Source organism: Pseudopodoces humilis, chromosome 18 (assembly GCF_049639895.1).
Source record: "Pseudopodoces humilis isolate 2021_Gansu_Grassland_sample_001 chromosome 18, ASM4963989v1, whole genome shotgun sequence".
In the NCBI taxonomy this organism is placed as follows: domain Eukaryota; kingdom Metazoa; phylum Chordata; class Aves; order Passeriformes; family Paridae; genus Pseudopodoces; species Pseudopodoces humilis.
This window is the reverse complement of record NC_142217.1, coordinates 6,103,698-6,126,855: the sequence shown is the minus strand read 5'-3', so window position 1 is coordinate 6,126,855 and position 23,158 is coordinate 6,103,698. Positions and strand designations below refer to the sequence as shown.

Sequence of the window (23,158 nt, the reverse complement as noted above, 5' to 3'; positions counted from 1 at the left end):
TAATATTGCGTGAAAGATGAATAAGAGCTGTACAGACGTTTTATTGACATCTGATTTAGTGTTTTTGTGCATCCTTACAATTACTTTTTTCAAATATGCTCAGTTTAGAGAGTTTGCCAGGAAAGTTCCAGACTGATGAAGAATATATGTAGACCAATAGGTCCCCTTTTAAGACTTATACTAATTGGAAAACTTATCAGAAATATTTTAAATCTTGGCAAGTTAAACATATTTTTTTTTTGATCCACTTTTGCAAAGACCTTCAAATCTGTACATGCAATTTAATGTATGCTAGATCCCACAATATAAAAATTGAATTCTGAATTTGTATCCAGTGATTGTGTTGCTTCATAAATAAAACAAAATGTACTTGCTTGTTTTTGGTTTATGATCCTAAGAAACGACTGGAGAGATCTGCCAGGCCTACCCCTGTTAGGAAATTTGGTTTAGGAGCACCTGATCTGTCTTGACAAATACTTTGGGTTTGCATTGATTGATTTAATGGTATTTCCTTGCCACCTGATTCTCCCCTGTAAATCTGTTCCTCACCTATTTCCAGCAATATTTCCAGCTGTGACAAACAAGGATACCATTTCATTTCTTCAAATAGAGCCCTCTGACAGTGATCATTATCAACTGACTTGGTCTATTGATTCTGGAGTCCCAAATCTTTCTGTCAACCTTCATTTTTAATTTACAAAAAAACGTCTCCAATCTAAAGATTTCCTCTTTCCATCTCCTGACTTAAGAAGCCTTTCAAATATGGAACATCGCCATTCATAATGGATATGAGTGGTGACCAAAAAAATAAAGATTTCTTATTTTTTTAAATTAGTGTGAAGTAGTATTTCCATGATGTGTCACTGCTTTAAGTGGGTGGTACTCAATTTCTTTGATCATCATTTTTTTATACAGACAGTAAATGTAGTTCATGTGTAATTAAATTAAATAGGGGCTCATATGAACACTAAGTAAGTGTATAAGGAGATACGGAATTTTCAGTGTCATGAGAGGAGAGCAGATGATAATTACATTGAGAAGAGCAGATACAAGCAGTTGTACTGAACTATATTTCAGCACTTTCCTATAAATAATTTCACAAAGGTGGCTAAATTAAATTAATTTTAAAATGAACAAAAAGTTAAATTAAACTGTTGTTGTGAGTAATCAGAGGTATCCATGTTTGCACATAGTTTCCCACATGCAAAGAAATGTTTGAGCAGATTGTTATTTGTTTTGTTCTCGATGCTAGTTTTGGGATTTTCTTGTAAAGAAATTCAGTTATGAGATTTGCAATTAAGACAAGAAGCCATACTCATTTGGGGGAAGCAGATCGAAGATGAGGGTTAAACACATTTAAAAAGAGAAGCTAAATTAAAAAAAAAAATCCAAAAGATATAAAATTCATTTAAGATATTTAAAATTATGCAAGCAAAGACAGGTTATTGCAGTTCTAATTATACACAAAGTGTATCTGAAAATTAGACAATTTTTAAAAAAAAATAATTAAGGATTGTAACAACTGCATTACTACTGATGCCATCTCCAGCTTTCTTTACAGTATTTAAGAGCACTATCTTCCTAAACAAATCCTTTACCTTTTTGGCAGCATAACTCTTTCTGATGTTGACTCTCTGCCCATAGCAGAACATGTGACCAACTGATATTTTATCTCAGAGCCTTTGATCTGGTTTATGAGAAGGTACATCAATTCATAATTAAAGCATTTAAAAGTCAGCTTGGTATTGTTCAGTTTCTCTGTGTAATGCATAGGTTTAAGTAATAGAAATAAACAGCCTATAAAGTGATCCAGGGACACCTGAGCGATAGCTGGCAAAACCTGGCTGGCCACAGGAGGTTATTTATAATTTTGTCCTTTTGGTTTAGTAGGCTTTTAGAAGCAGGAGTTGTTTTGCATTACAGAAAAGCTCACATTAAAACTCTAGAGCTGTGACATGCTAACAAACCTTTGTGGAAATGAAATGAAACTACTGAGTAGCAGTTCACCTGAGCAGGTTCCCCTAAGTAGAAATAGTACATTGCCAACAAAGGGCACACAGCACACATCTAGTTGATAGTACTGACCCAAAATCAATAAAAAGTAGCTTGCTTACCTGTCTGACACAGCATGCCTCAGCCATACATGCAAATTACTTTATTCACATAACTTTAAAAAATATGTCTTCATTACCCAGAATAAGCACTTGAAAGGCAAATATGCATGCATAGCATTGTAACATTCATACCATGGGACTTGGTTCTAAAAATACAGAATCCATGAACAGCGCTTCAGTCTAAGAAATTGTGCACTAGAATTTCTTAATCTCATGATTTCTTTAAGAAACAGAAGCATTTGTGATACTGTCTAATTTAACATTTAAAGGAAATTTTCAGTAGGTATTTAAAGCTTAAGAAATTATTTCCATGATTCCATGGGAAAATTTTCTTTTAGCAGGTATTGAGAAACATGACCTTACTTCTCACTGCCATCATGAAGTAAATTAAATGTGTGTCTCTGCCACCATAGACACCCTCCCTTTACAAGGGAACACTCCTCAAGGACTTGAAAAACATTAAAGAGAATAGATTCTAAGGGTATAGTTTATAAAGAAAACATAGGATAATCCTCCTTCTCATTACAAAATCATGTTCACACACTGTCAAGACTTAATTTTATGCAATTTGATAAAATCCTGTTCCTACTGAAGTCAACAGCAATTTAGACATTGACTTCTATGGGATTCCAACATCCGTCTTTCAAGAAGAGACATTAACATATACTACATTGCTCTAAGTGGATAGAAGTTAAGTCTTTGAATGTGCAGATTTTAATGATCTTCCATTCCTTATATTGTTTCCACCAAATGTGGTTTACATTGTGAGGATAAAAATACAGAGCAAAAGCAAAATCTTTTCTTTTTTTCTTTTTTTTTAATGTGTTGAAAAAAAACAAATGCCTGAGAAGAAAGCAAATGGAAAAAAATACTGTTTTGCATTGGATAGTTCAAGCTTAGATACAGTTCAGTCTCAATTTCCACTGAATAAAACAATGTCAGTGAGAATTGAGGGCACTCAATAGGTTCAAGGTTCTAAATCAACTGAAATAATGCTCCTAAGACAAATAATGATCCTTAGTAACAGAGCATCATGAATCTGTACATTTATTTATCTGCATTGTACAAGGGTCACAGATGTTAACTGGATGATCTACAGCTTGGGAATGTGCACTTTTCTTGCCTGATTCTCAATTAAGGCCTAAAGTCTCTCAATTTATGGCTATTCATGGATTATAATAAAACAGCCTGCTTTAGATATCACAATTATCTGCAGAGCAACAAGACAGTTATGAGACTTCAACAAGGCAAATTTATAGAATCATCTTCAACTTCCACTGGTCAAATATTTCTGAGCAGGAAAGGAGTTCTTACCTGTCACTGTAGGCAGCTGCAGTGGCAGTGGCAGGCTGGGCATACCGGTAGGCAGCATAACCACCCTGAAACACAAACTCACGCTCTAACTGCATTGCCATGGCACCTTAAATCACATTTTGCAACATTTGACAACAACTAAAAGAGTACAGTCATGCTGCAGTTCAGTTAAATGCATAGGAAATACTGCAGGGAAATGTTAAGGAAAATATTTTGGTAAATCGTTAAGTAAAATCGAGCAGCACAAACTTTTTAAGATTTGTCCCAGAGGTCAGGAGAAAGCAATGGACTGTATTGATCAGTGTAAGCTTTTTACAAGACAATACTGGATTTTTCTCCAAGTTTTCAAGCAGCAGTTGTTTGAACAAAGTGTATGTCTATTCACAAAGCACTGCTAAACTTAAAAGACAAACTCAGCTAATAATCAATTCCTTTTTTTTGTACAAAATATGATTTATCATACCTGGTTGATTAAACCTATGAATTTGTGCACTCAATTAACACTTAATGTTACATAGGTTTCCAAATTATACATAAAATTATAATGAAGAAGCAAAATTCTCTTCTTCCATGAATTAACTTTCAGTTGTACGTAACAGTAATTCCAGCTGTTCAATTAAGCAAACAGGACAAACAAACACACATTGGAAAGGAATTGAGTGCAGTGATGCATTGATTATCAAACTGTGAAAACAGCAGAGCTTCCTGTTCAATGGACCACGGTGTTATATCAACCATTTCCAAATGATCTCAGCATGCCAATTAACATCCCCAGCCCAGGCCCGCTGATAACACAAACACGATTTACGTCCCAATTAGAATCCTCCTCCCCGCGCTCTCTGGGACAGGGGCTGCTGTGGTGCCTTCCCCACCTACCCCCTCCCTAACAAAGAGCTCAATAAGAGCATCAGCTCACTCAGCTTTGAACAAAATTCACTCTTTTGCTGAAGTGTTGGCTTTAATGGGTTGGTTCTTTTCTTTCTGGTTTTTTTTTTTGGAAGGCTGCATTCACCCCAGATATTGTGCTGAAGCAGGAAGGATAGGCCACGATGTACCAGCCTTTACTGTAACAGTAGAATATTTTTTACTGCAGTAACTTTTGTGGGTTTTCTATTTTGATTTTGCTAATAAAAATTCACTCTTCTGAAAAACAATCTAAACTACTTTTACAAGCTATTTCCCCTTCTACCACTTTGCTTAGCAGAACGGCTTGCACCCCTAACACATGTAAACTTTTGTGGCTTTGAACATTTGAAGCAGGTTGGGTTTGAAAATCAATCTTTCAGCCAACAATGCCACATCACCCTAAGAATAAACACAAGATTTACATACACTGACAGCTCATTAGAAACTGCAGGCTTTGAATTGTCAGCTTATTTGAAGAATATTCTTTCTGATTTTTTTTCCAAGCGCTCACAGGGAGTACAGGACATGTCCCTCCCTGCCCTGGGATCAGGCAGGGACGAGCATCTCCTAAAGCCCCATGTGCCCCCTCCTGTGCTCCTCTGCACTCACAGGGGCAGTGAGACAAAACACCTTCTCATTCTGAATAATTTCATTCTCGTAAAGCAGCCGAAGGCCAGCAGTGTCAGAAATGCAGAGCAGGCACACGCTGCTGCAGATATGTGCAGGCCTCTGCACAGCAGAAAATGGCACCAGGTACAAACCGAGCCACGGCTGAGGAGAGAAATGCAAGCTGCACACTTGGGCTGGCCTCTGTCACAGTCAGAGAGGTGAGAGATGATACAAATTTATCTGTTCTCCCCTCCTGGTTTTTGAGGGCTAAATATTGGAATTGTCTGCCCGGGGAGGTGGTGCAGTCGCCATCCCTGGATGTGTTTAAAAAAGGCCTGGATGTGGCACTCTGTGCCGTGGTTTAGTTGAGGTGTTAGGGCTGGGTTGGACTCCATGATCTTGAAGGTCTCTTCCAACCTGGTGATTCTGTGAAATATCACCCCTTTTGCCTGCCTTTTTTTTCTTTTTTTTTTTATCCCCTCAGTGTTGATATGAGGAAGATACTGAGCTTGTTTTCAAAACCCAGTCCTGGCACATCTGAATTCTGACATGGTTCTGTTCACCAGAACTCCTTTGCTTGTCCTGCTGTCCACTCCTAAAACTCCTGATTTAAAAGTGAGAGCCACTCCAAGTCAATGCAGCTCTACACGTACGGAATCCAGCTCCTACCATGACATGGGAATGACACCAGGCCACCATGAGCAGCTCTGAAAGGGAGGAAAATGAGACAGGCTGTTCCCACAGCAGCTGAGCTGAAACCTGGTGGGCTCTGTGAGGTTTGGTTTTCTTTCCTTCATTCAACTATCACCAAAAATTGGTCAGTGTGTGATGAGAGACCCTTTCTTGCTCCCTAGACAAAAGACCTACATTCCTTCTATGCTTACATTTTGATTTGCTTTCAAAGAATTTCTGCTGAACAATGAAGCTCAACTCTGAACTTTATTAAGATGTTTTGGATTCAACCATCAGTCTGACATCTATGAGAGCCCTGGCAAGAATGAGTATAAAGCAATACAAATAAAAAGAGATTGAAGGCACTGAATTTGCCTGAATTCTCAGGAGAACTTAAAAAGCAGGATGTACTTGGGTATCATGGAAAACCTAATTTCCTACCATCCCATGTCATGAATTCATAATTTTAAAATAAACTATCATAAATTACACATTAAAATATACTTTAAAAATTTGGTTTTATGGGGTTTGTGTTCTGCAGTTTTGGTGTTGTACCAAGTTTTCTCATTGTTTTACTTTTATTACTTCAGATGATTTTGAATTACTGCAGGAAGAAAATACTTGCAGGTACACTTTACACTGGAAATAGGGGTGGGATTGCAGTTCAAAGCCCTGGACTCAACTTCTGTAACAAGTTCTACTCGCTAATTTTTCTCTAATTTTGAACTTGGCTGATACCTTAGGTGAAGAACACTCCAGTAATCTTCACTACATCTCCTGAGTAACATTATGTAATTATCCTCATGCCTTAGACTATATTGCAAAATAAAATACTTAAAACAAAATTGTGCAATAATTACATTTAAAAAATAACAATTTATTATGCATTAGAAATGTTTTAGGATTTTTTTTTTTACCCTTATATTTATATTCAGGCAGAAAGTACCTGACTTTGATGCTTTGGATTATTATTTTGAAAATAATAAATTCAGATACTATAACAAAAAAAATCTACTGCCTTAACCATGCTCCGGTATTTACTACTTCCAGAACAATGATAAAACAGGCAGCTTAAGTAGTTTTAAAAATTAACAACAGTATCACTATCTGTGACTTTGTGACTGAATCTGGAAAATAAAATGCAGCTGGTGGGCTATTTCTGCCATTTGCACCCACAGGATCCATTTTGCATGTATTTGAGTATGATTTGACATGAGTCTGCATCCAGCATGGTGAGCCTCTGCCATCAGTGGGTGTCATACCTGAGGTAATTTATTGCCATACAGAGGCTCTATAAAGAAACAGAAATGGAATGATTTGAATGAGGAAGGAAGGATGGAAAGAAAGATGTAAGGAAGGAATTTAGGCAGATTCCCCAGAGCAATTAATTAGAATTTTCCTCTTGATGTTTTATACATCTCTGGCTCAGGCAAACAGAGAAAGAGCAGAGATCTGCCAGAGATGGGTGATTTTTATAGAGAAATCTTAATCAATTTTAGAAAGAAATCACACACATTTTGAATAAGATATGATAAAATGGAAATGAATGGGAAATTAAATACAACTGAATTTTTAAAATAAAGTGTGTATATTTGCAGTGAGGCTAATTTCCACAAAAATCTTACCGAGGCTTCTGCCTCTAGAGAGTACAAAACCATGTGTACATGTGTGCACCTCCTCATAAAACAGCCAAATCATTTTTTTCTCATGATCTCAGATGTAATGCAACACAAAGTGACTCTAAAATGAGTATTTTTTTGGTGGTTTTTCTTTTCCATTAGCTACATATTTAATATTTCATATAAATGTTGAGTTAATTTTCCTCAGTTTATACTTCCTATACTTCCTTTCACTCAAGGATCTCAGAGTATTTTGTGAACATAAATTAATCAAGCTTACAAACCTTCCCTAGTATTGAGAATTAGACCTGCCTTATTAACTACAAATAGAAGAATGGTATTAAAAATTACATGAATTACACCCACAGCTGCAGAATACAGAAAGTGTCAGTTCCTTTTCCTCCACTCACATGCTACTGAGATTTCAACAGTGTTTGTTCTGCCCACTGAGTTAAACTTTGAGTGGGAGAATTAAAAATAAACAAACAATCCACCTCTAATTTGTGCTGGCTCAAACTGTGGACCTGGCCTGTGTGCAGGGTTTGGGGTATTTCTGAATTGTGTTCCCAGAGGTTGCCTCAGAAAAGCTCTTGGTAAAATATCCAGGCCCCACCTGCACTAATTCCAGCTAAATACAATCACCAGCATTAGTCTGGTACCTTTTTGAATGTCCTGTTAACATCACAAATAAAGATGAGATCAAAAGACATTTCATCCCTACCTATCTGAACTTTTAAAAGGGTATCATGGAGTGTTCCAGCACACAGAGCAGCAGAAAGAATAACCCACTGCTCCCTGGGGACCTTTCTGCCCTTGGCAAAGTCATTTCTCCTCTTCTTGCTCTATTTCTGTGAGTCACAGGGAATGGGAACACCCTTCCATTGGCAAAACACAAAAAAATCCTTGGTTCTCCAAAGAAAACCTTCAGTGCTACCTGCAAAACCTTGTTTTTCACATCAGAGCAGTGCCTTTCAGGGGACCTGATGGCTTCAAAGGACTTCCACCTGGGGTCAGGGGAATGTTGATTAGATAATTACCTCTGCTTTTCCTTTGGGAAACAAATAAATCCTCCATCCCCAGCTCCATCCTGGCTTTGAGCTAAAGGGGATGGCAAAAGCTACTAGGAAATAGTCTCGTTCCATACCACTGACCATAAAATCTGCCTTATTCTTGCCCAGCAGCTAAAGAAAAAATTAAAAAATTAAAAGAAAAATAAAATTAAAACCCATACATGTATATTTTACCATGGATTCTCTCCAGCTGCAACATCACAGGTCCAGAACCCTGGGAAGTTTAGAAAACCTTGCTGTGAGCAGTAAGACTGACTAATGGCCATGGTTAAACCATTACCCAGGGGCTTCTGGAGCTGCTGGTGTCAGGGTGTGGAAGGTTCTCATTTTCTGAGCCTTCCCACATTTTAGGTGTGGATTGATGACTGACATACTCTGAAAACATTCTTTATGACAATGGTAATAAAAAAAGGAACAGATTTAAGATAAAGCAGAGTTATTATTCTAACTGCATATTTCTGAGACTGTTACTATTTTTTGCTTCATTTTGTGGAGTGTATTTTCTTATTTTCACAGGTGTCAATCTTCATCTAAGAACTTCTATATTTGCTGGCAGGCAACTTTAATTCTCTTTTAATGACTTTTTCTCTTAGTGAATCAATACTTAATTTTAAAAGGTCTTCTTTACTTCCTAATAATCTCCTTTATTTTTCCTACTCAAAGGCACATTTAAAAGCAAATTCAATAGCTCAGCTATTTCAGAAGGATTATTACATTCCATATAGAATTATATGAAATATATATTATATTACATCTAGAATCATGGCTGTTGATTTTTCACTTTAGACTGTACTTCCCACCTATTTTTATAGTCCTAATCTCTTCTATTCCACTGGTTAGTACTGAACAACTCTGGATATTTGTTGTTCTTGGTTCACCCAGCAGTTTTTACCCAGCCAGTATCTTTGTGTCTCCCCATTCCTCCCTTCCCCTAAATCTGCAGTTTCTCTCACCAAAGGCTCTGTTGATCCCAAGTTATGCAAAGAATAGCAGAGTCCATCTGTCATTTCTCAGTGTCATCAGAGCAGGATGAAACCCACTCTGATGTACCCATTAATGCATATTTTTGATCTGACTTCACTATTGTGTGCCTCTTGTTCTGCTTCCTGTGCTATTTCTAAGGCTCCTTTCCCTCCAATCTACCATTAAACCCTACATTGTTTAAATGTTTTCTCTCCTTTTTTTCACACTGCATTTGTCATTTCACAAAGCTTCAGCTTTGCACTTAAAATGAAAAGCTGAGTGGAACTATGTCATAAAGAATTGGGATTTAATAAATAACTTGGTCTGCTGCAAACTGCTGCACTAAGAACTAATACACTGTGAATTTTAAGGTTTTATTTGATTTATACCAGTTCTTCCTATCTTTCTCTACCTCCCTTGCAAATGCTTTATATGCAAGAAGACACAAATGTGAAGAAAAGCCATTTATAAAATAAAAAGATTTGTATATTATAAAGAAACTGAATTTCCAGAAGAGTGTTTTAATTCTGTCATCTGCTATAAAGATAAACATTCTGTAGCATTAGGAGACCTAAGATAAGCAATCAGAAATACGAGGGTGCAACTGAGTGAAAACCAGTGTGGTTACTCCATTTCCTAATGCACACAACTACTGCAGACAACAAAACCGAGCCTATCCTAGAAATCAGTAATTTATTCAGTACCTTTCTCATTGAAACCACCCTCCATTTAGAAACAAAATGTTAAGGTCTGTGAGAGGGTGTGAGGCCACTTAAAAATACTATTGTCGATCACCAACGAGATATTCCTGGCTTTCAGCAGCAGTGGGCTCCAAACCCAAAACCTGCTCCAGTAACTTCCAGTTCCCACCTATCCTCTCACCCCCAGCCTCCTGAGAAAGATGTTTTCCTGCCCTGCAGATTTCTGGGTTGGTAAACTGAGCAAAATGAACGTCAAGCTCTTCTGATGGTTTGAAGGAATGTGAAAATTGGAAACCACACTTGAAGAAATGAAATTCCACCTGTAACACGTGTCGTGTACAGCTCAAAAATTGGGCAGCAGCATCTTTGGGTGAGATCAGAGGCACTTATTTGAGCAATCCTTTAGCTAGCAGGTGATTCTTGTGTCATAAACCATATCTTACTGATAGCATCACTGAGTACATAAGTACGTAGGGGGAAGACTTTAACCCTTGTTAATTTATTTTAAATATGTTTTTAAGCTGCACAAATGAATTTTCAGATAAGGATCAGCCTTTCCACCTCCATCAGAAAAATAAAATCTACTTCATCCATAAATTCAAATTGTTTTCCTTCTTTATATAAAACTTACTAACAAAAAGCTGTTCCCTTGGGAATAGTTCTAGAAGATTTCTGATAACAAACACAAGGGATTTTTCCTAGCTTTGACTATTTAATTTTTAATATTCATACAAATTTCAACTCATCTGTCTCATTTTATCTCAACTGAAACAGAAGAGGTAGGTTACAGAAAGTTGTCTGGTGAAACCAAGATGATATCTGTAACTTAGAACCAGATTGCCTTATTAAAAGAATAGTAAAAGTAAATATTTCTTACTACCAGTGAAATATTTTACATCTACATATTAGGTATAAGAATTTTAGAAGACTGAAATTAGCCTCAACCCCCTGAAACCTCTTGCATACTCAGATACATGGAGCCTCTCTGCACACATTCAAGATAAAAAAGTTGGCAAGAAAAAATAATATAGGAAAACTTGAAAAAATAGCAAAAAAAAAAAAAGTAAAAATATTATTTAAGATTAAATTGGTGAACAGTTAAGTGCATAGATAATGATGGATCCAGGACTGTGAATCCTTCCTAACAAATTATCCACTTGTATTGTGAGCAGTCTCTACCCATCTCCTTTAAACTGAAATTAGTGGATTTTAGAAGTGCAGTTTTTGGAAGTCCTCTCAGATTACAGACAATACATCGCCATGTCTCAAACTTACTATGCCATTAAGCTCCACTACCACCATGGCACCTACATATCCCAAGTGTTGGCTGGACTTGGGAAACCTGGACCTCTCCATGAAGTATTTTCACACTTCAAGTAATAACAATATTCAGCTTGCCTTGATTATTTTATTTTTTTTTTAAAGAGCTAGTGGGGATTTGCAAAAGAATGTTTCTGCTTTGCTTTATTTTTCTTTGAACTTCAATTACGAAGGGAGACGCCCCTCCACACACGCACACACATTTTTCACATCTTTTTGCATTCATTCAGCATTTGATTGAAGAGTTAATTCAGCTCCACTGAACAATGATAGATGTAATGAACAGAAAGGTCTTCCAATGTGAGAGATATTCTTCTCAATTCTTTCTGACAGGCAAGGGATGGTAAATAGACAAAACAGAGTCAAGCTAGGCAGCAAACTTGTAAAAAGAATGACTCTGGTAATGTACAAGGACAGCATGCACATCAATGAATACTTACATAAATGTCTGCACCATAAAATCCATCCTGGTATACAACACTGCAAGGATGCACACACAAAGAAAAACATCCATATTAGTGCATTTCCACATGCAAATGCCACCAACCCCTGCACAGCTGAGGTTAGTCTCTCACAAGAACAGAGGGGAGGGGGAAAGAAGGCACTCTTCACATTGGTTAAGGAGGTTGGTAGTAATTATCAGAAGTAAACCTGTACCAAATACATCATCTTATCGAGTATGCCAAATGCTTAGTCAAAGGAAGGCAAAGCATGGCAGGATTGGAAAAGACTTTTGATAAAGTTTAGGGGCTTCTTTCTTCCCCTATTTTTAGTTTTAATAAACCACATATTGACAGCATTTTTTGTTGCTTTTTTTTTTTCCTATAAAAATTTTCAGTGGGCCAATCCAACAGCCAGTTTCAATATCTTCAAAAATAGCTAAATCTTGAAGCGCTGCTTTCTTGTCCTGCAACTATGCTGACCCTCTGACATAAAGGGTTACTTCTCATTACTCAGATGGCAAACAAAACACAGCCTAAGTTGCAATGGTGAGAGGAGTGGGTGAAATAATTACACTGGTGGTGTTCTACCCACTGGGTCAAATCTCAATATTCAGTCTACACACAGCTACTGCATTGTTGGCTTGATGTACATTACCAATAGGGACAGCTGGCCTATTGAGAATTTCAGGGTGCTATTCCTATGAAAAAAAAAAAAATATCAACTTTGCCTACTTGAGCATTTTACGGCTTTGGCAAACACACCAGTGGTTCTGTGCTCCCCTGTTTTGGTTGGTTGGATACACTACTACCTCTCTCAAAAAAATCTGGTAACGCTGCTGTTACCAGTTCACCCAGAGATGGTCTCATTTCAGCTAAGATCAATCATCAGTGTAAACAGTGATAGATTCTAAACCCTTCAGGATAAATGACACAGTTTGACAAAGACAACTTAAATGATTACACTAAATAAAACTGGAACTGCACAACAGTGGCCTAACAATTACACCCATTAGGTCATTCCTGCAATTTTACATCCATTTGGCAGTTCTGCAACTTGAAATGTGTATTTCCAATATTAGAACCAATCCAAGCTGTTTCAAGAGCTAAATATAAGAGCTAATAAAACAATAGGGTTTTTTGCAGCAATATATTTAATTTAGGAATACTACTGTCTAGGAATAATAGTTATTACTAAGTTGCTAGCCTAAGCCATTTTTCAATTCCAACAAGATTTTTCATGCCAGAAATAAAACTGATCTATCGAGGTCAATGACCAAACCCCACAGAGCTGAGCTGGTGTGTGTCTAAGTCAGAATCACTTGTGAAAATCATAAATATGCACACATGCACACAGCAACATGGGTAAAACCACACTGATGAGAAAAGCTTGCTATGGAATAATAACGGGTGAAAACTCAGCTCCACTTAAATCAGAGTGTTTGCTATTTGTTTCTGTAGGGTCAGACCTTTACTCACATATTTATCTATTTTTTATGTCTGCAGAGCAAAATTTGCAAAAGCTGACACTGGCAGCTTTCTACTTACACCGCAGTGTACCTTCATTTTGGTTTTGGTTTGGATACTCTGATTGTTTTAAAACACTCCATGTTTTTCTTTACCTGTTTGCACGTAAGAAATAAAGCATTCCACACGACTGTGAGGTAGGAGCACACAATCATGGACAGCATGGAAGGACTTGGATGAGATGACACACAAAGAGTTTACCAGAGATGAGGGCCCCACATCAGGTCCTCACATCCCTGTGCCACTCTCCTGCTGGAGATGGGGGAGAGTTGAGGAAGGTGGTTTAGTTCCTACCTCTGTTTATAACCATCTAAATGCACTTTAATGGGAAATTAAACCCATTTTTTCAAGTCAAGTCTGTTTTGCCCATGATGGCAACTGGCATGAAATGTCCCTGTCTTTATCTCAACCCAAGAGTTTTTCCATCCTCCTTTCTCCCCCTGTTCCCCTGAGAGGGGGAAGGAGAACACAGCTGGCTGAGGGTCTGGCAGCCAGCCGAGGCCAGCCCATCACTGTACCTTCAACCATCCCGCTCTCAACTGCTATTAAACATTGCTATTCAGAAAATAATGCTTTTGAGTGAGCAGGTGTCAGAAAGGGAAGCTTTTTTCTTCCTCCTCTTGGTGATCTGTGGATACACAGCAAAGATGAATAGGGGCTGGTAAATTTTTCATTCCTAAGTGCAGCTGGTTGTAATCTTGGACAGGTTCATTCATCCACCCCAGTCTTCCTTCCAGTCACGTACAGACAGAAACTTATTTTGAGTTCTAAATGAAACCACTTCATATACACTATGCTGAAAAATGTACCCATCACTAAAATGAGACATATATGCATAACTCCATCATTAGACATGGCCAATATTAAGATGAAGTGACAGAATCAGGCAAATGGGTATAACAGTCCCAGGACTTGCACTACAAAAAAAATTAAAAATCAGCTGACTTTATCTTATTTCTTCCCCATGATCTTGTATTATGACAGTGATATTAGATAAAAACCCTCTGCTTCTCCTGAAGTTTGAGGAAAAGTAATTCTTCACTCTTCCATAGATTTTTCAGAGGATGTTTCCTCTATTCAGAGTCCTTGTCATTTGTTGATTCCTGATTTCATCTTATCAGTAGAGTCAAATGCACCCTTCAGCAGAAGTACAAAGTGCAAACCACCAAGAACTAAGTTTTGCTTTTCTTTCCTTTAGTATATAAATTTCCAAGCGTTTGTTTTCTTTTTTGCTATTTTAGTTTAATTTGCTTGGTTTGTCACTCTTTTTTCTCTCTCTGAGGCACTATGAAGAAAACAAAGTGGATGTCTTGAGGCTGGGAAGAGACTGAAGGCATCACACAGGGACCCATCTTACAACAGTTCCTTTTACACTTTATATTAAAAAAAATTATCTTGGTAGACAGGTAGGTCTTGTGCTCCTTGTAAAACAACACAGGATTTCCAAGTAGCCACGTTACTGAAATCTGAATTACTTTACCCAAGGAATGGATATGTTAATGCACTTCCTAGAGGCATTAAAAATAACAATTTTTTTCAGTTGTATTTTATTATTTTATTGTGCTAAGGAAAACTCAGATATGTGAGAAATCTTGTTTTAATAAGAAAATGTGCATCTAAATAATATCATGTGGCAATCATTTCCTGAAATTTTTTATCTAAATAGGAAACTCTCTCCCCATCAAGTATTATACCTCTGACTTTCATGGGTTTGGCTCCTTTATTTTGGTCTCTGTATCTTATAATCATTTTTTGTAACTATATTAACACAAACTCTTTACTAGTTTAGATTCCACCTTTATAATATCTTGGAAGAACTACATCTGTCTTCATTATCATTTTTCTGTCCTCATCTTTCGAAAGGATTGAGTTGAATAATCTATCAATGACATAAAAAGACAATCCTTGATTGCACAGACCTTAGCTGAGAACCTTCCCAGCAGCTGAGCATCCACAGCTCTCAGGCACACACGTCCTGCCCAGGGCAGCACACCCAGCCTCAGCCTCATCCACAGTGGGGGATTCACAGGAACAGAAGGGCATCACACCCTCATTCTGATGCCTTAAGTTTTAGCTTTTATATTTTTCAGATCCTGTAGTGCATTAGTGTGGAACTCTGAACTCCATGCAGAGCGTTAGCAAGCTCTCTTCACGTTTTGGTCAGACAAAACAATCCTTCCAGGCCTGAGAATGCAGGTCACCATCACTGCCTCAGGCCCCCAGAGGTATAAACAAAAGTGAATCAGGGAGGAGAAGCAAACTGGGGGAATGTGACTTCATTACCTGAAGCTGTAATTGGACAATTAACCTCTGATATGCAAATGGACTAAACAGATCTGCCTGAAAAACTCGTGACCCTCGTCCATGTTGGGTGCAGCCTTCGTGAGGTTTTGCACTGCCCAAAGAGTATCTGTTAGAGGCCTTTGATAAATACCTCCTTTATTCCATTCTCAGCATCAATTCCCTTCCTTGGCACAGCAATGCTCACCATTACCTCTCCAGCACAAGTACAAGAAAGTAGCTGAGGAACAACAATTCTGTTTTCTGATTGCTGGGAGGGTCACCCTCACTGTCCTACACTGCCAGCTCTTGGTCTGGAAATCACCTTTAATGGGAACCCTTTATCTAAGGCCTTCATGAGGCAAATGATAGAAGAGATGCAGCTACAGCCTTATTTAAACCAAAGACAGAATTAAAGCAACACTTTTCCACACTCTAATAACAGAGTTTTAAGTGCTATAAACATAGAACTGAAACTCTTTAAGAGGCAGTTTCAACTTTTTAGAATGTTCTCTAATTCCATATGGACAAGTTACATTATCTGCTTTGTAATATTGATGAGAGCATTGCTGCAGAAAACAAAGCTGGCAGACATAAATCAATATATGCTGGCAAAAACCATTTTTTTGTTCCAACAGTTGCACTTATACACAGAGTCCAAAGTAAAAGGAAGTTTACATGAGCCCAAGGAAATTTAGTGGGAAAAACTCAACAACCAGAGAAGATGTAGTAGCTCATACTAATCTTAAATTTAGAATTCAGAATAAGGGTTGGAGAATAAAGCTGTATTTTCATTTTGAATCAGTTAGCAAGTAGCACTTGAGAATGTTTATTTTAACAAGAGGAGCAGTTTCTGAATGGTCTCTGATATTTCTCCTCCACACTCCCCGCAAATTCTCAATTCTATTTAGGGTTGGATTTGGGGTTTTTTTAAACTGTTCTTTTCAAAGAGAAAAAAGCATATTGCTCTCCCCTGCTTTCCCAGGAAAGACAGCAGAGGAGGAGATACAGACTGAAAGCTAATTCTCTGTTACCTTCATCAGAACTGAAAGCAGCAGAGAGGAAATGTGAAGACAAAGTCATCACACACTAAACTTGTGAAGAATTTGAAGCAAAGGATGCTGAAACAGAAAGGCTTCTCATTAGTATCGCTACTCCTGCTATCTACTACTGCTCTACTACCAGATATACTGTGACACTGGGTTTTCTTGACAACATATTAAAGATCTCGTTTCCCTCTCCTCCTGCACCATTTGGAGGTTAAGCTCCCCATGCAGTGCAGACTTCCAAACTCTAAATTTCAGCGATCAGTATTCTCACACAAACTAAACTTTACTCCCCCTTTCCATGTCAGGGGGTTTATGATATTATACATTAATACTAGTTATAAGTGAACTGAAATTCTCATATTTCATCAGAGAAGATGCTAAAAGTGAAGTACTTTCCATGAGCTAATAAACAAGATGCTATCTCAAGGAATTGTGAAATGTCTCAGAAGTGAAGGATCCATTAATTCCTGGGGTAGCACCACGTATCTCATGAACAGTAATTCCATTTTTAAATGACACATTTTAAAGCACATGTGCTGTTCTTTGGTTTATAAGAAAATAACTGCCTTAAATATGGTTATACCCAGAAATTTCCCTGGGACTTAGCAAAGCCAGCCTGCTGCTCCCCAGTAAGTGGGAGGCACAGCAAAAGATACCTTTCAATAGGAACCACCATAACTCACCCTGCCTTATGACCACAAGATCTAGAGGGAGATCAAGATCTAAGGTTAATGAAAGAAAAGAAAAGAAAAGAAGGTAATTGTAATCTTCACCTTTATACTTTGCAACTACACGTGAGTTCTTTCTTGAAAGGAAATATTTTTCTAACTAAACACTGGTGATTTTTAATAAATTTAAATTTATTTTTATAGTATATTAAATATACTACATTTATATATAGTAAATATATAGTAAATATAAACTATATAAGTAATTATATAGCAAATTTATTATTAAATTTGTATCTGTCATTATAGAAAATGTGTCCTTTTTTTTTTTTCTTAATGACTGAAAATACTTAAGTATGAAACTGTTTGCTTGGCTGATAGGCTGGGCTCCTTCCTTGAGTGTAAAATAAGAAATTGCTACTAAATTAATTGCAAAACAGCAATCAAAACTAACTCCATTTTTCTTAACAACAAACGATATTCCAAGTTGTTTTCTTCCTTCTCTAAGCTGACTCATTCTCTGTGATCTCTTTATTATAATTTTCTCAGTAATTTTCTTGAGTTCTATTCATGTTGTGACCAAAAACAACATTCTCATAATTAATTTCCATTAATTAAGGATTTTTTTTCCGATGGAAATTCCCTATTTCTTCTTTGATGGGCCACAGGATAGAATAGGTGAGCAGAGAAGAAAGAATCACACAGAAATTCTTTGTTACACTCTTGTATCACTGGAGATACCAACATGAGATCTAATATGCCAGGCCAAAGAAATTATGGGAAAATAAAGTTTTATTACCCCAGCTATGGATCAGTGCAACAGAGATATGTATAACTTCTGTACTGACCCATGAATTACAAAATGGGAAATTCAGAAAGCAGGGCCTTACTTTAAAGCACAGGTGAATGGAGAAAATTAAATATCTGAACTAAGACCTACACGATTTAAGACAGAGCTTGGTAATTGAAAGCTTTTGCAGTGTCAAATTATGTTTTGTGGCAAGGTGAGCCCTAGATTAGCAAGGGTTCCTCTCAGACAGCTGGAAGCCATCAGAGCAAGGAATGATGGCACCTGTGACCAGTGCAATGCACAAAGCCAGATTTGGCAGGAGCAGGAAGGGAATGAGCTTCAGCCAGCCTGTCAAACCACCCTGCAGAGGAGTGGGAGTGCTGAGCTGCCCTCCTGGAAACCAGGAGCTGGAGCACTGCTGGACCTGACTGCAAAACCTCTGCACTGACTGGCAACAGCAGTTCTCTGTGCTTACACATCTAACTTACTGCTAAAGAGGGTGGCAATCAGCAGTACAATTACATGAGCTACACTTGGAAATGGAGCTCTTGCTGCTGAGTCAGTGCACTAATTATAATAATGTGTATACCACACATGTATACACAGAGCACCCACATGTGGCCTCTTAAGGCAAATTTAAGTTTCTTGCTAGTCAGAAAGTATTTGCTCATTTTGGAAATACTAACCAAAAAGTGCTGTCCAATTCAAAAACTATCGCATACAGCTGGTAATTGTTTTTGTATATACCTCTATAACTTTGTATTTAACTAGGGTGTGATGTTAATCGCATCATGAAACTGAGTGGCCCACCTTGTTATCTCACTTCATATTGCACTCTAGGTTCAAATTCAAGAATTTGTTTTCAAACAAGGTAGAGATGGAGACTCCACTTTCTTTGGATGCAGTATCTATTTGGTAGCTGAGGAATTCTGATTGAAATCTGAATGCAGGGCATTCTGAACTTGTTTCCATCTTTGCATGTACAAATGCCTGGACTGACTCTAACTGGGATAAATTTGGTGGGACACCATCAGAAAAGTGTCTTCTTCCAGTAGTGGTAACACTGTTTTGCTTAATAAACTACAGAAAACACTCAAATAAATCAATTTTACATAAGAACCTGATACTGTGGCATCAATTTTACATTAGTTTTTAGAAAATCTTATTTCTTTAAGATAATAACTGCCCAATGGGACGGAATGGTCAAACTGCCAATATAAATATATCCCTGAAAAGTCAGCCCAAAGGCTGACCAAGGAGATTAGCAAATTTGTCTGAAAAATGATGCTCCTTTTGGCTTTATGGAAGCAAGGTTTACTGAGAAACTGTGGGAAGCAGTGCAGGGCACCCACCACCTCCTGGAATGGAGCAGGGGACAGGGGTTGTGCTGGCAGCTCCTGTATGGGGGTACATCCCCAGTGGGAGCCAAGGAGCTGCTGAACAGGGTTTCAGTGAGGGCAGGGAGAGAAAGAGAGAAAAAGAGAGATCACCTTCTCTCACTGCCCATGCCAACCCTTCCTGACCCCTTCCCAGAAAGATCCAGCAGCTCTACAGAGAGGCAGTGGCAAATCAAGTTTTTTATGACAAAATAATACTTTGGCCTAGGATCTCCTAAGTTTCCTAATTTTCCAGATTTCCCAGTTTCTTAACAGCTGAAAATCTTTTGCTAATGTTATTAAGGGTTTTTAGTATTACCTGTCACACACAAAGCCTTTCTGTGTCAGGCTTTGCAGAGCTACAGGAGAAATTGTTTATTCTTTCTTTCCCCAAAAAATATAGATAAACCCCAAACAATCTTCTGAAATAAAGATTATAGGGTTTCTATAAATTATTACTATGAATCCCTCTACTTTGTTTGTTAGTTTACTACTTGGTTTTAGTAAATACTGACAGCAAAATCTTGAGGCATTATTATACAAAACCCACGGTCCTGAGAGGAGCACCCCAGATTTCTACCATATCAAAGATGGCAACTAGAAAAGCTAAGCAAGCTGCAATAAAATATATATATATATGTGCATTAAAAAAAAAAAAATATTGCACTAAGCCTTCAGATGCAGAGACAACTTTCAGCAGGCGATTTGAAGAAAAAGAAGTTAACACGATCCAACCTCCTTAATAACCAGATGTTTGCAATCATCAAAAATATACCTTTAGCAGAAACAATCTCCCTGTTCCGGAGCCTTCCGTTTGCGGGAGCATTTACATAACAATATGTGACATCTGAAATGCTTAAGGCCACCAAGCATGGCAGTACAAATCACAGTCATTTTTCAAGGCGCTGTGCGAGCCGCGGGTGCCGGGCAGGCACGACCCGCATGCGGCAGGGCTGGGAACGGAGCCCAGGCTCCCGGGATGGATCCATGCGGAGCCAGAGGAGAGGGAAGCAGAGCTCCTTACCCGCCGTAGGCTGGGATGGGAGGAGGGGGAGCCGCTGCTCGGAACGTGTTGTACACCGTGCGACCTCGGCCTCGTAGGTGCGCACCCCGGTACGCGGCAGCTGCGGTGGCGGCAGGGTAGGGAAATCCTGGCACTGCGGAGGGGAGATAAAACACAGGGATTAGTGTGCAGTGTCCACGCTCTGGAGCAAACAGTGCGGTTGTGATGGTGGAAAAGCTGGCCTGTAGCTGGACCAGGGAGTCGCCAGAGGGTTTTAAGTGATGTTTTCACGCAAATCTCTGTGCGCAAAGCGGGAATTTGGATGGGAGCGGCACAGGCGGCTGTGAGCTCCTCAGCAGACACTACTGAGGAGAGCGCTGCCCGCTGCAGCCAACACTGCTACCAGGAGACTCCCCAGGTCCAAGTTCAGGCTCAAATTTATAATGTCAGAGATATTTGCATCACATTATTGGATCTGTCTTCTAAAGTCAGCCCTCTTTTGAGTGGGGGTGAGACATTAGAGACTCAGGTGACCTCAAGTCATCTAAATTACCCAGTGACTTTGCCAATTGAACAGAGCTTTGCTTTTCTTCCAGAGCTGATTTTTGACCAGCTCTTAACTGTGTAATAATGAAAGACATTTTCCTCTCTTTTCTCATTTTTTTGGGGGTTGCGCCATGTATAGAACTGTACTTTTGAGTCCCTCAAAGGGAAGAGTGGTATGCCTCAGGATTACATCTGAATCCACACAATATCCAGACCAAACAGAAATAACTTAATCATATAACAAAAAAATTAACTCAGACATTTCTATATTGTTTTTGGAACTGTGAAAATTAATTACCATTCCATGTGAGACTTAAAATATTTTAATCAGAAATTGAACAGTAATACAGTATTAGAGGCCTTCCTTCTGTAAAATTTCTCTCTTGATAACTTTTTAATTGAAAAAATAGTAATAAACCTCCAAAACCACTCACAAAATTTCCCACTTTGCTTTCTCTGCCAGTTTTTTAAGCAGTGTTTCATTACTTAATTTCTCCTTTGTACATATATTGAGTGTCAATGTTAGAACATGTATTTCATGAATGAATTAATCAGTGAGACAGATGAAATCAAACCCGGCTCTGTTGGCAGTCAGGTTACATCAGATGTGCTTCACTGTGTTGAATTTTTTTCTTTTTCAGTATGTAAATAAAGAAATAAAACAAATATTGCTTAGCAAAACTGTAATAAAAAGCAAGCAAATGGAAATACTGATGTATAAAAAATTTCAAATCTGAAATAGGGATTTCAATCCTCAATTAGCATCAAATTTTAAAAGAAGCCTTGAATTTGAAAAAAAGAAAAAATTCACAACTTTAGGCCTTGCTATCTGAACATGTGAAGGCAAATACTGTAATTATGGTGATTTCTCTATTACTGCCTTACTGCTGTGGCTTAGGGGATTTTCTAGGTCCTTCTCTCTGACAGAAAGGTTACACAGTAATTCTGCAAAGATTTACGTGCCTGTGATACAACACAAACCAACCTTATGGCAATGCAAATAAATTAGAACTGTCTTAGAAAGTGCAAATACCATATTTTATAAGGACTATAAAAGGAATGTGTCAGAATCAGAAAGATGAACATGCAGATCTCGATATTTTCTTGATAACTTTGCAAGCAACTGCATTTAAGAAGTCTTAAGGTAATTTCTTTTAAAGGAAAAACAACATACACATCTTATATGTGAAATATGGATTCTGTAAGTACTTTTGCATATTCAACAAGATTGAGTACTGAGCAGTGTAAATAGAGTAGTGACAAAATTATGGCCTGCTGCTGGAATCATGTAACTTCTGCCCTTTCCCCTTCCAAGTATACAACCTTGTATAAAAATTCATACATTATGCAGAGGAAAATGCAGAAGATAGTTTTACAAAATGTTCAAACTACAGATCTTCCATTCTCTTTCCATTCTACACCCCCTCCAGTCTTACAGCTTTTCTTTCTTCATCCAGCTGTTCCTTCTTTCCAGTTACAGGCATTGGACTGGATGGAGAACTGATCTAATCCAGTGCAGGTAACACTTAACTCTAACACTCTTTGTGTAAGAGTGATGTTCAGCCTGCCTCAGAAAAATCACCTTTTCCCAACTAATAGGCATTTCTAGAAGTAAGTTTCTCTAATAAACTGATTGTTAATTTGTGCCTTCAAAAAAAAAAAAAAAAACCACCAAACCAAAAACAGCTAACTAAATAAAAAAAACCAAACCAAACCAAACAAACCAGTGCTCAGAAGAGTTTGCTTAAGCAAATGGGTAGAAATGGATTTGACAAAATGGCCAGGAAAAACTGACATCTGAAATGGTGCACATGTTAAATTATAACATGTAGCCTTTAGGGACACTCTTAAACTGACAAAATTAAGAGAAATTTCACTGACCTACATAGCAATTATTCTTCACTTTCATCTGTTGTTTTCTAAATATTGATAGAAAACACAATTTCACAAGAACAACAGAAGTGATAGAGAAAATCCAGCTAACTCAAGAACATCCTAAGCTCCAGTAATGTAAGATATGCAACACCATAGTGGGCTTGCAAGACATGGTCTGGAAAGTCCTGCCCAGAGATCTGTTCCAGTAATTAATTCTTTGTAATGAACATCTACGTTTGGCAATATTTACAGCACTTTTTCCTTTAGAGTCCTAAGCAATAAATTAAAACTAACTGGAATTATTGGGAGACACTGA

At 37.9% G+C, this 23,158-nt stretch overlaps 1 protein-coding gene across 30 annotated transcripts in view; it reads right to left on the bottom strand.

Annotated features, from left to right (window-relative positions):
• RBFOX1 (RNA binding fox-1 homolog 1) overlaps positions 1-23,158 on the bottom strand; it is a 773,250-nt gene that overhangs the window by 26,536 nt on the left and 723,556 nt on the right. For 26 of the 30 annotated variants that reach the window (XM_088064272.1, XM_088064261.1, XM_088064264.1 and 23 more), the window contains 3 exons: positions 20,443-20,575; positions 11,729-11,768; positions 3,429-3,493 (listed from right to left, as the gene is read on the bottom strand). In XM_088064272.1, coding sequence (XP_087920398.1) covers positions 3,429-3,493; positions 11,729-11,768; positions 20,443-20,575 — 238 coding nt within the window. The remainder of the gene's footprint in view (positions 1-3,428; positions 3,494-11,728; positions 11,769-20,442; positions 20,576-23,158) is intronic. The other 4 variants (XM_088064270.1, XM_088064271.1, XM_088064266.1 and 1 more) reach the window with 2 other exon arrangements.